The sequence below is a fragment of the Vicugna pacos genome, chromosome 21 (assembly GCF_048564905.1).
Source record: "Vicugna pacos chromosome 21, VicPac4, whole genome shotgun sequence".
Taxonomy (NCBI): domain Eukaryota; kingdom Metazoa; phylum Chordata; class Mammalia; order Artiodactyla; family Camelidae; genus Vicugna; species Vicugna pacos.
Genome location: NC_133007.1, coordinates 28,159,736 through 28,171,401, shown reverse-complemented (window position 1 = coordinate 28,171,401; position 11,666 = coordinate 28,159,736). Strand labels below are relative to the sequence as shown.

The window sequence follows — 11,666 nt, the reverse complement described above, 5'->3', positions numbered from 1 at the left end:
GCCATATGAAATTTTAAAATGTTACATAACCATTAGGAAGGCATGAGGAATACTACCTTAGTTTATTTAGTTGATCCCTCTTCTCGGTTCTTAATAGTCTCAAACACTTGTTGCCATGTTTTACTTAATCTTTAATATATTTTAATTAAAAAAAACCCATTAACAGTACATTTTGGTCTGAAGTGGTCCCTCTGCTGAAATGCCAGGTGCTAGCTGTCATTCTGGCTTTAAAACCAAAACCCCAAACATTTAATAAATAAAAATTAGAACTAGTTGCCATTCTACTCCAAACCAGCTAGCCTAGGGAAAGAGGCCAGAGAAAGGAGGCAGTAAGATCCTGGACCTGTAACTGCAGGACAGCTGGCCGAGAAGTAACAAGACTGAGTAGTCCCCAGTGTGGCCCCCACTTTTTGGCAGAGGTAGGATAAGGGTCGTGTGCACCCTCCTACACTCAATTCATTTGTATCTTAGGAGGGAAGAAGTTAAAGTCAGCTCAGCTTTGGTTTCTGGTCCGAGTTAGGGAGCTTAGAAAGGTGAGCCCTGGTCCAGCTTTGGCAGAATGAGGCCCACAGGTAGGACAGTAAGGCACGACCCTGGCTCTGGAGGTCAGGGAGTCAAAGGCAAACAGCTAGGGCCCAATTCTGAAGAATAAGGAATGTGAGTTGTAACCCCATCCCCAGCACTGAGGAAAGGTCTTGAAATAGAACAGACAATTTGGAAAATAGAGAGGAAAATAAGACCATCCCCCCTCTAACCAAGGATACAGCCGACCTCCCCTTTCCTGGGGGCAGGCTGGGTGGAATTTGGCTTAAAGGCAACTGGGTGACAGGGAAGCAGGGGGTGGGGGCACAGAGAAGAACACTCTCCTCTTCTCCTTTCTCCCCAGGGCTTAAAGTGACCCTGTGGGGAGGGTGGGGTAGTTCCTTGGCTTTATGCAGTAATCTGAGGGGCAGCAGGGACAATGTTTCAGTCATTCTTACGATGGTTGTTATTGAGGAGAGGGTGGCCATTAGCTAGGGGCCGGCTCTTTGCTCCTCCCCCGGCTGCAGCCTCCTCCCCCTCCGAGCTCTCTGTCTCTTCCCGGTCACTGCGTTCGTCTTCTACCAGCTGTGGAAAGGGTGGAAAGGGTTACAAACCCCCACGGACTGGCTCTATATATACTTTTTCCAGCTGTACCCAGAGCCCCACCGTAGTTTTTAGAGGGTTGCTGGTATGGGCAGGAATTTGGGCAGTTTCTGGAGTGGAGGGTAGTAGGGCCCACAAAATACGGAGACAGCCTTTACCTTTCCAGTTACGAACTTGTGGGCCATGCGCAGGATGAAGTAGGCCCAGAAGATATGCAGCAGCTGCAGCACTCCCATCATGAAATTGAAGAAGTAGTAGCCAAAGAAGGCGGGGTAGAGCTCCAGTGGGTACACCACAGTGCAGTGCAGGATCCTAGGATGGGAAGGGAGAGACCAGAGCTGTGAACACAGCAAGGAGGGGGTTAAGTGGAGAACAGATAAATAGGGAAGAGGGGGCAAGACTCCTGATTCCTTGAGAACCAGAGTACAGTCTGGCCACCTACTCACCAGAAGGGCAGGATGACCAGGCGGGTGATGATGAAGACAATGGCGAAGACGATGAAGATGTTGTTGCAGGTGTTTTTCCATCCCGCGTAGTTAAACATCTTGGCTGACTGCATAGATAGCCCCCACCTGTCATCATGGGCTCCTGACTCTCCCAGTCACATGTACAGCCCGTTACCACACTGGTTCTGTGCTGCCCACCGCCTTGGTCCCTGGAATGTGGAACCCCCCACCACCCCAAATCAAGGATAGAGGAACAGAGAACCTGCAGGTGAGAAGAAATGCCCAGGGAGCCTGACCTCTAGCAGGTAGTCAGAAGAGTCATGCAGAGCCATGATGAGAGTCCCTGCTCGGACATAATTGGCAAACCAGGAGAAGCTGATGAGGATGATGGTGGCCACATGGTGGATGATCTGTTCCTTGAAATCCTGTAGAAAAGATGGTCTCCTGAGGACTTTTTCCTGTTTCCTAGCCCCCATTATTCTTTTTCCTCCCCCTCACTGTTAGTTCCACTTATCCCACAACTCCATCCAAAGCACCCAGAAGTCAAGGGGAAGGCTGTTCATCCCAGGGCTTCATTTGGGCTCCTAGGCTTAATGGCACAGTCCCTTGACCTACCTTTCGCTTGACATCAGAGGCAATGCTGAAGAGCAGGGACCAGTAGAAAGAGAGTTCAATCATGTAGTACCAATACTGGGAAGGGATGGTGCTCTGGGAGAGAGGAAAGAGAAAGGTAAGGGACACCAGAGCAACTGGACGCAAGAGTCTCACCTCTCCAAACCCAGCCCTCTGGCCCCCGAGTTTGTGTTTAGCATCGTGTTATGACTCCAGTCCCTTCTGCCGCGTGTTCTGGAGATGCTCTCTTCACGAGGATGTGTATGTCCTAATCCTGTCCTACAGCGATTCTCTTAAATCCCCCCTTGTAAGGAATCAGGACCCATCTCGTACCTGTATGGGATATCCCTCCCAAACTTTCCTCATGTCATAGAACCAAGGTTTCTGCAAAGAGATGGTGAGAGGTTAAAAGAGAAGGGACCCAAATTCTGTGACCTCACCCCACCCTGCCAGAGAACCTACTCCCACCTCCCAGTAACCCCCACTCACGTCAACAATAACGGCCATGCCCACAATAAAAGCGATCAGGTAAAATGTGAATCTCCAGCTGGAAGAGGAAGCAGAAATGGCTGGGAGAGTGGGGTGGGAGAACCGCACAGCCCTGCAACCAGCCCCCAGGTACACCTCCCCCAGATTCCCACCTTTCCCTCCTCACCTGGGTGCAGTCTCTGCATAGAGCCACGGCCCACCCCTCCCAGGAGGACACATCAGACTTTACTCTGCCACCCAGCTTCTCTGGCCCCAACCTCCCCTACCTCGCTTCTCGGAACTTCTTGAGGAGACTGGGCCGGTCCTGGTTGCGGCGGCGGCGGAACCAGCGCTCCACCTGGCGGCCAGAGAGCCCGCTCTGCCGCGACAGAAGGTCCACCTCCGCCTGGGCGCAGTGAAGAAGCCCATTACGATCGGCTTCAGAACTCAGCAGCACCCACCCTCCACCCTCTACCAGTGATGACCCAAGTCAGGCCTGCTGTCGTCCCATCTCTTCACCCGCCAGAGCTGGCCTTCCAACCCCATCCCCTGCCCACTGCCCACCGGAACCCGGTAACTCCCAGACCAGAGTCTGCGGCTCACACCTGTTTGGGCTGCTTGCCGCTAGTCACGTAGAAATGCTCCAGAATGGGGTTGGAAGGTGCCCGCAGCCGAGTTTTCTCCTTTACGTTCAGGAGGGCAGCCAGCGGTGTAGCCACGTAACTGGGGGAGGGATGTGAGTGACAAATGTCTGGCTCTCTTGAAGCACCACAGTCTCCCGGTAGCTTCTAAGCGGGGTCGGGGGCGGGCAGGGCACAACAAACTGCAAACTCAGGCAACTATTCCTGGGCCTCAGTTTCCCGGCAGGCCCTTCTCTGGCTCCCTTGGGCTGCCCATGGCTGACAAAGCTGTCTGTGTTCACTAGTGACCAGGCGGGGTAGAGGGTGAGAACAAATAACCATTGAAGGAAAGGGCCTGGGGGTGCTGAGCCCTCAGAAAGACAATGCTGCCTTCAGTGGGGGGCACAGAGTAGGCTGGGACCTGGGTGGTGAGAATACCAGGGTCCAGGACCAATTAAACAGAGACAGACTTGAAGTACAAGAAACTGTGTGGCTGGCACCCACGGAAGGCATAGGGGCGGGTCGGTATGCTCACAGCTCAAAGAAGTATCGAACGATGAGGAAGAGCAAGGCCAGGGGTAGTGTGATGTAGAGGTCTGAGGCTTTGGCATAGACACGTCCATCTCGGTCTTCTAGATCAGCCCAGGTTAAGTTCGCAGGCAGCCACAGCCGTTCCCACCAGAAGTAGTCATACAAGGTCTGGAGCATCCTGAGGGAGGAGGGAAAGGTGGAGCGTATCAAAGAGGGCAGCAAGAGGGGAAGAGACAGATGAAGGTCTTCATGGTATAGCAAAAAGAACAGGGGCAAAGACGCAAGCCCTGGATTCTGGTCCTGGCCATGTAGGCAAATCAGTTTCCCCACCTACAATAAAGTGGCTTCCAAGTCTAACATTTACTATTTACATCAACCAAAGGTGACGCTAACACTACCACCACCCCCCACCACCCCCACCTGTTTCCCTAGATTTAACAACCCGGGGGTCTCCCCATCATTTTGCTGTCCTCACATGGAGGACAGACAGGATCTTGCCCTAGATGCTATAGCCAATAAATCTCAAGTCAGAGGCGCCCTCTCCCCACTACTCTCCAGCCACCCCTGTTATCCCCCAAGCCAACCTATAAATGGAAGCTCCCTTGCCAGGGAAGCCCAAAAACAGGTTGCAGGGCTGGGGCAAGCCCTTCCTCCTTCTTCCTTACAACCCAGCGGGGCAGCAGGTCCTAGGGAAAATTGAGAGGCCAGAGTATTATGCCCCCAACCAATGCTGAGCTCCAAGATAATCGATGGACATCAAACTCCTGCACACAAGATTAACACATATGCCAAGCCATCCAGTCCCTACACATCAGGCAGAAGAACCCTGTCTGAAGCCTCTTCTCAGAAACAAAATGAAGGCTAGGCTGCCGAAAGTCAGGGATTGGGAGACAGAAAATCGAGACAGCGACTAAGACATCTGGTGGAATTAGGAGCTATTTCTTATTAAGGCTCATCTGGAAAGTATGATACTAGCCTGCGGGGGAACACCTGTCACAAATACCTGCAGCCCAGGAAAGAGCGGCTGCTTTCCCCAGGCTCTGCCTTCCCTCCACTGCAAGACAAAGGCTCTACAGGGTGGTAGCAACCACTTAAACACTCAAATGAGGGAGGGGATGGTGTAGGGCTCATGTGGAGTTAGCAGCTGCTTGGGGCTGAAAGCAGCAGCAAGGATGAAGATTCAGTGATGCTGAAACCAGCACAACACCTGGCAGTCCTGGGACTCAGAGTGAACCCAGGATGATGGCAAGGGCGGTACCTTCCAGGCTCCCTACCCTTCATCCTCCCGGGAGGATAGATGAATGGTATCCAGACTGGCCTTGAGACTAAAAGCTGACACGGAAGAAAGGTGGTCCTCTCCCAGCCAGGGAGGACAGAGACTGAGGAGATCATTTTCTGCTGTGAACTGGAGACCAAGTGGTGCCGCTCTCCGGCTGAAGGTTGATCAGATCACAGCTGAGCTGGGCTGGTTCTCCGGCCCTGCTCCTCAGACAGCTCCGCCTCCACCCACCGCAGAAGCACTTGCGAAATCCCTCTCAGCCTGTCACGGGTCAGTATTCCAGCTCAAGGACTTTACCCTCTTGTCCCCACTCCTGGTCACTGCTCTCGGATGAAATCAGAGGTCAGCACTGACAGTGAAGGAGCTTCAGCTCCACCTTCCCCCAGTAACACACACACACATTCCAGGCCTCAGCTCCCGAGGGCACTGCCCCTACCCCCTCCACCTTAGCCAGAATAAATATTTAATTAGTTAAAGAGATGGAAGCCTTTTGAACCGAACAAAATTAAACATAATTATCCACAGAACTCTCTCCAAACAACCATGTACAAACATACACTTTTTTCCTAGAGAAAAGTTATAGAAAATCTAGTAGAGAAGGGACCAGGCAGAATGCCTGGATGTGGTGGCACACCTCTGGCTCTTCCTTTCCACCTTTTTTCCTTAGCCTGACTGGAGGTGAGGAAATAAACCTTGAACCAGTCACCTGACTGCTATGTCTCCTTGTAGTTCAACCTGTCCTCCACTGAGGTCTAAAGTCAAGGCTACTGACAGGGCTAGAAGTTGGGTCCCATCCCCACCCTGGTCAGTGGGAACCTGCACATTAGTATCTCTTGTCACTGATACTTTGAGGATTAAAGATTCAGAGAGCTGGCGGGGGTCCTGGAGGGTACAAGCAGAGTCCCTGTCCCTGACTCCTGGGGCCCAGGAATGTCTTACGCCAGTCTGATCCCTACACAAAGAAGGTGAGGAGCTGGGGAACTGGCAGAGAAACTGCCAAAGAGATGGTCAAGGGCAAGCGCCTGGATAGCGCAACTATCTCAACCCCCGGACGAGACAGCACCTGCCCTCCTCCTGCTCCACGCAGGGAGAGTGGAAGATAGCGTGAGCATGATGGGTCTGGAGTTCAGAAATGTAGGTTAATGCGGGCGCTCTCACACCTGGGTTTCAGGCTTTCTGCGCCCACAGTCCTCCTGCGCTGCCTACTGCCTCCATTAGCAGAGACGCAGCTACCCCGTCCCCGCCTCCCTGGCCCCAGGGCTGAGCCCAGCAGAGGGAGGCACCAGATTTGGCAGGGTCAGGACTTCTGACTTAACGTAGAGGGGGAGGGAAGGCAACAGGGGCTCCTAGCTGGCCTCACTTACACACCCCGAAGAACAGAACGTGCGAGTCTGCTCCCAGGGGCATCCCTGGCGGCTGCCTGGTACCAGCACACCAAGCCAAGCAAGGGATCCTATAAGCAAAAGGCTGGGGCAGAAAAGGGGGATGTGCCCTCGGGATAGGGAGACAATTTGGCTTTTCTTGGGGCATGCTGGCCCTCTGGACAGGTATTTGATTTTCTGGTGGAGAAAACCACACTTATATTTTTCCAATCATAGGATTTACTCCCCACCACACATGAAGAGACAATTGGGTGTGTGAATATGTACGTCTTTCTCACACACACCCCACCACACACACCTGCCTCAGAGAGGCAGACACCACTTTCTGGGACAAGGCTGGAGAGGGGCCAGCAGAGCAAGGATTTCATGGGCATTGGATTACCAGGAACTTGAACAGGGCTCTGCCTAGTCCCCACCTTTTGCCCCAACCCTGACAGACCCATCCCAGACCCTCAGAGTTGAAAAGGGGCAGGGGGTTCTCCTGGGGGCTTGTAGACCAGAGAACTGGGAGGGAAGAAGTTTGAGTCTGTGAGGAAGGGATCTCACAGACTCAATGTGATAACAGTAACAGTGGCTCTCAGAATTTGCAGGAATAATTGAGGAAAATATAGTTAGATCAGCAAGGAAGGAGACAGTGACAAAGAGAGGGTCCCACAGGATGTCAGCTTCCACTGAAGCCTGGGGGACACAAAAAAAGAAGTAGAAGAGGACCTGAATAGTCCTCCTCGTTGAAAACTTTTCCAGGCAGCAACAGCGAGTTAGGAACAGGCTGCAAGCAATGGATGCAGCCAAGAAGAGGTGGGTCATTGCTCCAGGCTGCAGTATAGGTCCCAAAATTTAGGTTTTTTTGGGGGGGGTGCCCCACCAGAGGCCCTAACACACCCCAATACTGCATAAGACTACAGCCCCCAGGAGCAGGGAAAGGGTGGCAGGTTGAAGAGGGGGTGGTGCTGAAACCGTAAAGGGTTAGCCAGCCTGTGGCCAGTGACGGAAGAGCGGAGGCCCTTTCTCCCAGGGGGAAAGCTGGCCAGAGGCCCCAGTGAAGGGAGTGGACTGTGGGTACCAAGGAAGACAAGGAACTCTCTTCAGGACATTAGAGTCAGTGCAGTGCACTGCATGATTAGGGCCAGGCCCTGAGGGAGGAGGCTGCTGACAAGTCCTTACCCTTAGAAGCCCCATCGCAAGTGCAGTCAGCCACCCACATTAGGCCCAGTCACCTGGACTCTGGTATGGGACAGTGACCCCTCCAACACAGATGTAGGAGTGACTGTCTGCTGGAGGCCTTCCCTGATTCAATGCCCTGGGAAGAAGGGCTCACTCCGTTCCTCAGGATCCTCAGAACCCTCTGAGTTTTGGACTTGGCAGCTCAGGTGATTGAGACCAGATTTTGATACCAAGAGCCTGGACTGGGGAGAAAATGAATCCCCAAGCTCAGGCCAAATATTAGTACCACACACCTGCAATTAACCTACTTGCCGGAGAGCCTCTGAGCCAGTAATTAACTAGGTGAAGCCCAGAAAACCAGTTTCACCAGCATCCTCCCCCCGCACCCCAACCCCCGCCCTCACTCCATAACGGTATAGGATCCTTAGCCTTGGGGGACCGGGACAGACACTCAGAGCCACTCCTTCCTGTTTCCCGTTAAGCACATGGACGCTCTGACCGCCCTCCCGGAGTGGGCACAGTGGGCGGGTAAGAAAAAGCGGCAAGACCCTCCACTCTCCTCCCACTCTCGCCACGGGCTGTCTGGGCCAGGGGCCCCGCTGCGAGCCGGCTGCCAGGCAGGGGGCTCTCGCGCAGGTGGCCACCGGGCTTGTCCACTCCCCAACAAAGGGGCGCCTGGGGCTCGGCCGTCCGCGAGCAGCCCCCGCGCCCGCACCTCCCGGCCCCTACCTGTTGTCCACCAGGGCTCCTCTGGGCTCGGGGCGGCGCGCCCGAGGACGCCCCGGCGCCTGGCCAGCCTGCCCCGGGGCGGCGCTGGGGGCCGGCCGCTCCCGCACGGCGCTCCGGCCCGCCCGCCCTCCCCCAGGCCGGCCGCCATGAGCGCGCCGAGCAGAGGCCCCGAGCCCGCGGCAGCGCCCCGAGCCCAGCGGCCCGCGGGTGTGCGCCCGGGCCCCCTCTCCCCTCCGCGGCCCTCTCCCTCCCCCGCCGGGCCCTGTGCGCGGAGCCGCGTCCGCGCGGCGCCCAGTCCTCCCAACTTTTCCGCGCCGCGTCCCGCCCCGCCCCTGCGCGCGGCGCCCCGGGGCCCCGGAGCGGGGGTCCCTACTCACTCGGCGGCGGCGGCGGCGGCGTCGCGGAGCTGGCCGGGCCGGGCGCCGCTGCTCCGTCTCTGCTCTGGTCCGAGCTCCGGGCCCCCTCCGGACTGGCTCCGCTCGCTCCTCTCCTCCCCCTTCCGCCCGCCCGCCTGCCCGCTCCCTCCCTCCTTCCTCCTCCTCCCGCCGCCCGCCGAGCCCGGCCGAGCCGAACGCGAGCCCAGCCAGCCCCGGAAAGAAAGGCCGCGAGCAACACCGGAGCCGGGAGTCTGGGCGTGGGCCTGCGGCCCGGCGACGGAAGGACAGACGAGGGCAGGCGGCGGGGCCTGCCGCCGCCCCCTTCCCGGCCCAGGGCGGGCGGCTGAGCCCCGGGACTCGAGCCCTCGCGGCGCCCGGCACTGGAAACACGGCACCGAGGGGAGAAGCCCCCGATGAGGGCTGGCAGTGTGGGGGGCTCTCCCAGCCTCAGGTCTCTCCGTTAGAGATGCGATGTAGTCTTCGGGGGACCCAGGACAGACCGGCTTGGTGCCCGAGGACCCGGGACGCGGAGCGGTCGGGCCCCCGCCTCATCCCACCCGCCTCTGAATGCGGTCCTCGACCTCCCCCCAGCTGCGGCCCCCAGGTCCCTCTGCCCGACCCATTGCCACACTTCCCACCGCCTGGCCCCCTGGGCAGCGGAGGGAGGAGGGCGCCCCGGCTCCCGACGGGCGCAGCCCCGGGGAGTCTTCCCAAGTGTCGCGCGTCGAGGCCGAGCGCCTCTCCAGGGCCGACCCAGGCAGCCGACCTTCCGAGCGCAGAGCCGGCGACCCCTAGGGCGACCCCCACCCCAGCCCCGCCGTAAAACCCACAGCGTTTCCACCCAAGTGCTGTAAAACCGACCCCAGAGGCACGTGTTCCCTACCGTAGTAGACCCTGAAAGAGCCCACCCCCAACTTTTGTTGTGTTGAAGGTATTTGCTTTCGATCTAGACTTTGGTTATCCGTATTCAAATTCATATTAAAAATGTTTTTTCCTTAGTCTGGTAAAACTGATGTTTCAGGAAGATGCAACATGTTTATCTTAGAAAACTGGCCTGGATTCCTAGCGTGGACAGAGTGTGACTAAAACGTGTTGGAGGGCTTGCTTAGAGAGCGCCGGCCAGGTAGGGGTAACTTAATTTTTCACCTTGATGAAATGTTGGCGTTCTTACACTGTCACGGTTAGAACCTCTGACAGTAGCTTGTTTCAAGGTTTATCTAGTCAAGTTCAGGTCCTTTGACAGTTCTCTTAAGAATGTGACCTCCCACCAATCCAGTTTGAGAGCTTGGCCCTCACTTAAGGCTTTTTCTGGAAAGGTAGAAACGCAGAAGTTGACTGACTTCCAAACTTCTCTTTTGCTCTTTGCAGTGGATCCCCCAGCCCAGGCCTACCACCAGGGAAATAAAACTGGTTTGCCCATCCTCTGGCCCCTGGCACCCTCAACTAGTCCCCAGAGGCGTCTTCAGCCTTTTTCAGCCCCAGACCTGCCTGATTTCCCAGTTCCCAGCAACCCCTCCAGCCCTTTGCTCCTTTGCCCCAGGCCGAACTCCTCCTTTATGAACATATCTTTCTACCCCTTTATTAGTCCCCTTCCCTCAGCCTTCCAAATTCCCTCTACTTTTCTTGAGTGCCCTCCCCAGATGTCCTCTACCAGCAGGATTCCAGTGTCTCCTCTTTGGACCCTGCTAACCTTTGGGTAACTCTCTGCCTCCTCCCTATGTCTGTCCTACCTGGCTCCCCTCCCTTAGTTTCTGAGCCCTTTTCTCAGTTTTCCTAGAGGCCAGGCTTTCCCAAGGTCCCCACCAGGCTTTTCAAATGACTCCTCAGAAGACTGAAAACCAGTTAACTTTTTTGTAACATAGCTGTGGGGAGGGGAAGTTTGGAGCAGAAGCTCAATAGTCAAGGCCTGAAAAATAAAGATAAGAGGGTGTAGCCCTCCAGGAAACAAAGAAGATGGATGGAGCAGGGGAAACTGGGCCTCAGACAACTTTAGAATGATGCCACCAGTGTAGGAAGATGCACACACACACTCACTCTGCCTAGCTTGGACCAGGAGGTCATGATCACCGGCCTTCTGACCATCCCCCACCACCCTGGGCTGGCACGGCCACACCCACAGTGCCTCAAGCTGCCTGTGTAGCCCTGACTCACTTCCTCTGTATGGGCTGCTGAGGTGTCTAGGAGGCAGAGGACACTAACAGGCCTTCAGCCTGTGATTTAGGTACCGGGGCAGCCTTCGGGGATGTGCAAAGACAAGGACCCAGCTGTGGAAAGTGAGTCTTGGTCTTCCCAGGTCAGGCTGGCTCGTGCAACACAGAAGCCTGTTTGGGTAAAAGAGTAGAGCTTGGCTAGTACAAAAGCAGAGGGACTGAGGTGCCAGGAATTATGAGGAGAAAAAGTTTCATAACAAGAGGAAATATAGATGGGGGGGTTCTATATATTCTAAAATCATGCAATGCAGAGTATTTGCAGAAAAGCAATATGAACTTAGAGTTCAACAAGTTTTCATGAGTCAACAGCTGAGTCTCCATTTACTACTGCTTGTCCTCCTGTATTCCACTAAGAGGAACCCCAAGTCAGCCACGCCCTCCTCTGAGTGACAAGGAAAACATTAAGAAGTTAGGAGACCTGGATTCTGGCTTCAACACCATGGCCTTTGGAAGTCACTCAGCCTCCTTGAGTCAGTAACAAGAGGGTGGTAGACCAGGTCATCCCTAAGCTCTCCTCCAACTCAGAACTTCTAAAATTTAGAGCATAGGGGTGGAAGGTGATTTAGTAAATCTGAAAACAACCTCAGTCTGGCCCTAGAATTGAACAAAACAAAATCCAGGGACAAAAGGAGTGAGATTCCACCAGTTTCAGTGGAGGCTTTGTAAAGGCATCAAACACAATCCTCACACTCCTAGACAACCAGGACTACTCTTCTGCCTTCT

At 55.2% G+C, this 11,666-nt stretch overlaps 1 protein-coding gene across 2 annotated transcripts; it reads right to left on the bottom strand.

Moving 5' to 3' along the window:
- Window positions 1–107: 107 nt before the first annotated feature.
- On the bottom strand, window positions 108–8,863 carry CERS2 (ceramide synthase 2). Of its 2 annotated transcripts, none has more exons than XM_072946623.1 (11): window positions 8,734–8,863; window positions 3,807–3,980; window positions 3,257–3,374; window positions 2,939–3,057; window positions 2,673–2,730; window positions 2,517–2,567; window positions 2,187–2,279; window positions 1,868–1,996; window positions 1,572–1,678; window positions 1,284–1,437; window positions 108–1,107 (listed from the first exon to the last, which is right to left on the bottom strand). In XM_072946623.1, the coding sequence occupies exons 2-11, from the start codon at window positions 3,977–3,979 to the stop codon at window positions 967–969; spliced, it is 1,143 nt and encodes a 380-aa protein (XP_072802724.1). In that variant the 5' UTR covers window position 3,980; window positions 8,734–8,863; the 3' UTR covers window positions 108–966. The 2 variants fall into 2 exon arrangements, with proteins under 2 accessions (XP_072802724.1, XP_031544795.1); XM_031688935.2 differs by lacking the exon at window positions 8,734–8,863 and adding an exon at window positions 4,387–4,492.
- Between the last annotated feature and the right edge of the window lie 2,803 nt (window positions 8,864–11,666).

Excerpts from the sequence above, each read along its gene's own strand:
- CERS2 (XM_072946623.1), bottom strand. The coding sequence starts at position 3,979 with ATGCTCCAGACCTTGTATGACTACTTCTGGTGGGAACGGCTGTGGCTG. Across the intron at positions 3,375-3,806 it reads GTTCGATACTTCTTTGAGCT|TTACGTGGCTACACCGCTGG; the intron begins GTGAGCATACCG and ends TCCCTCCCCCAG. Across the intron at positions 1,108-1,283 it reads ACAAGTTCGTAACTGGAAAG|CTGGTAGAAGACGAACGCAG; the intron begins GTAAAGGCTGTC and ends CCCTTTCCACAG.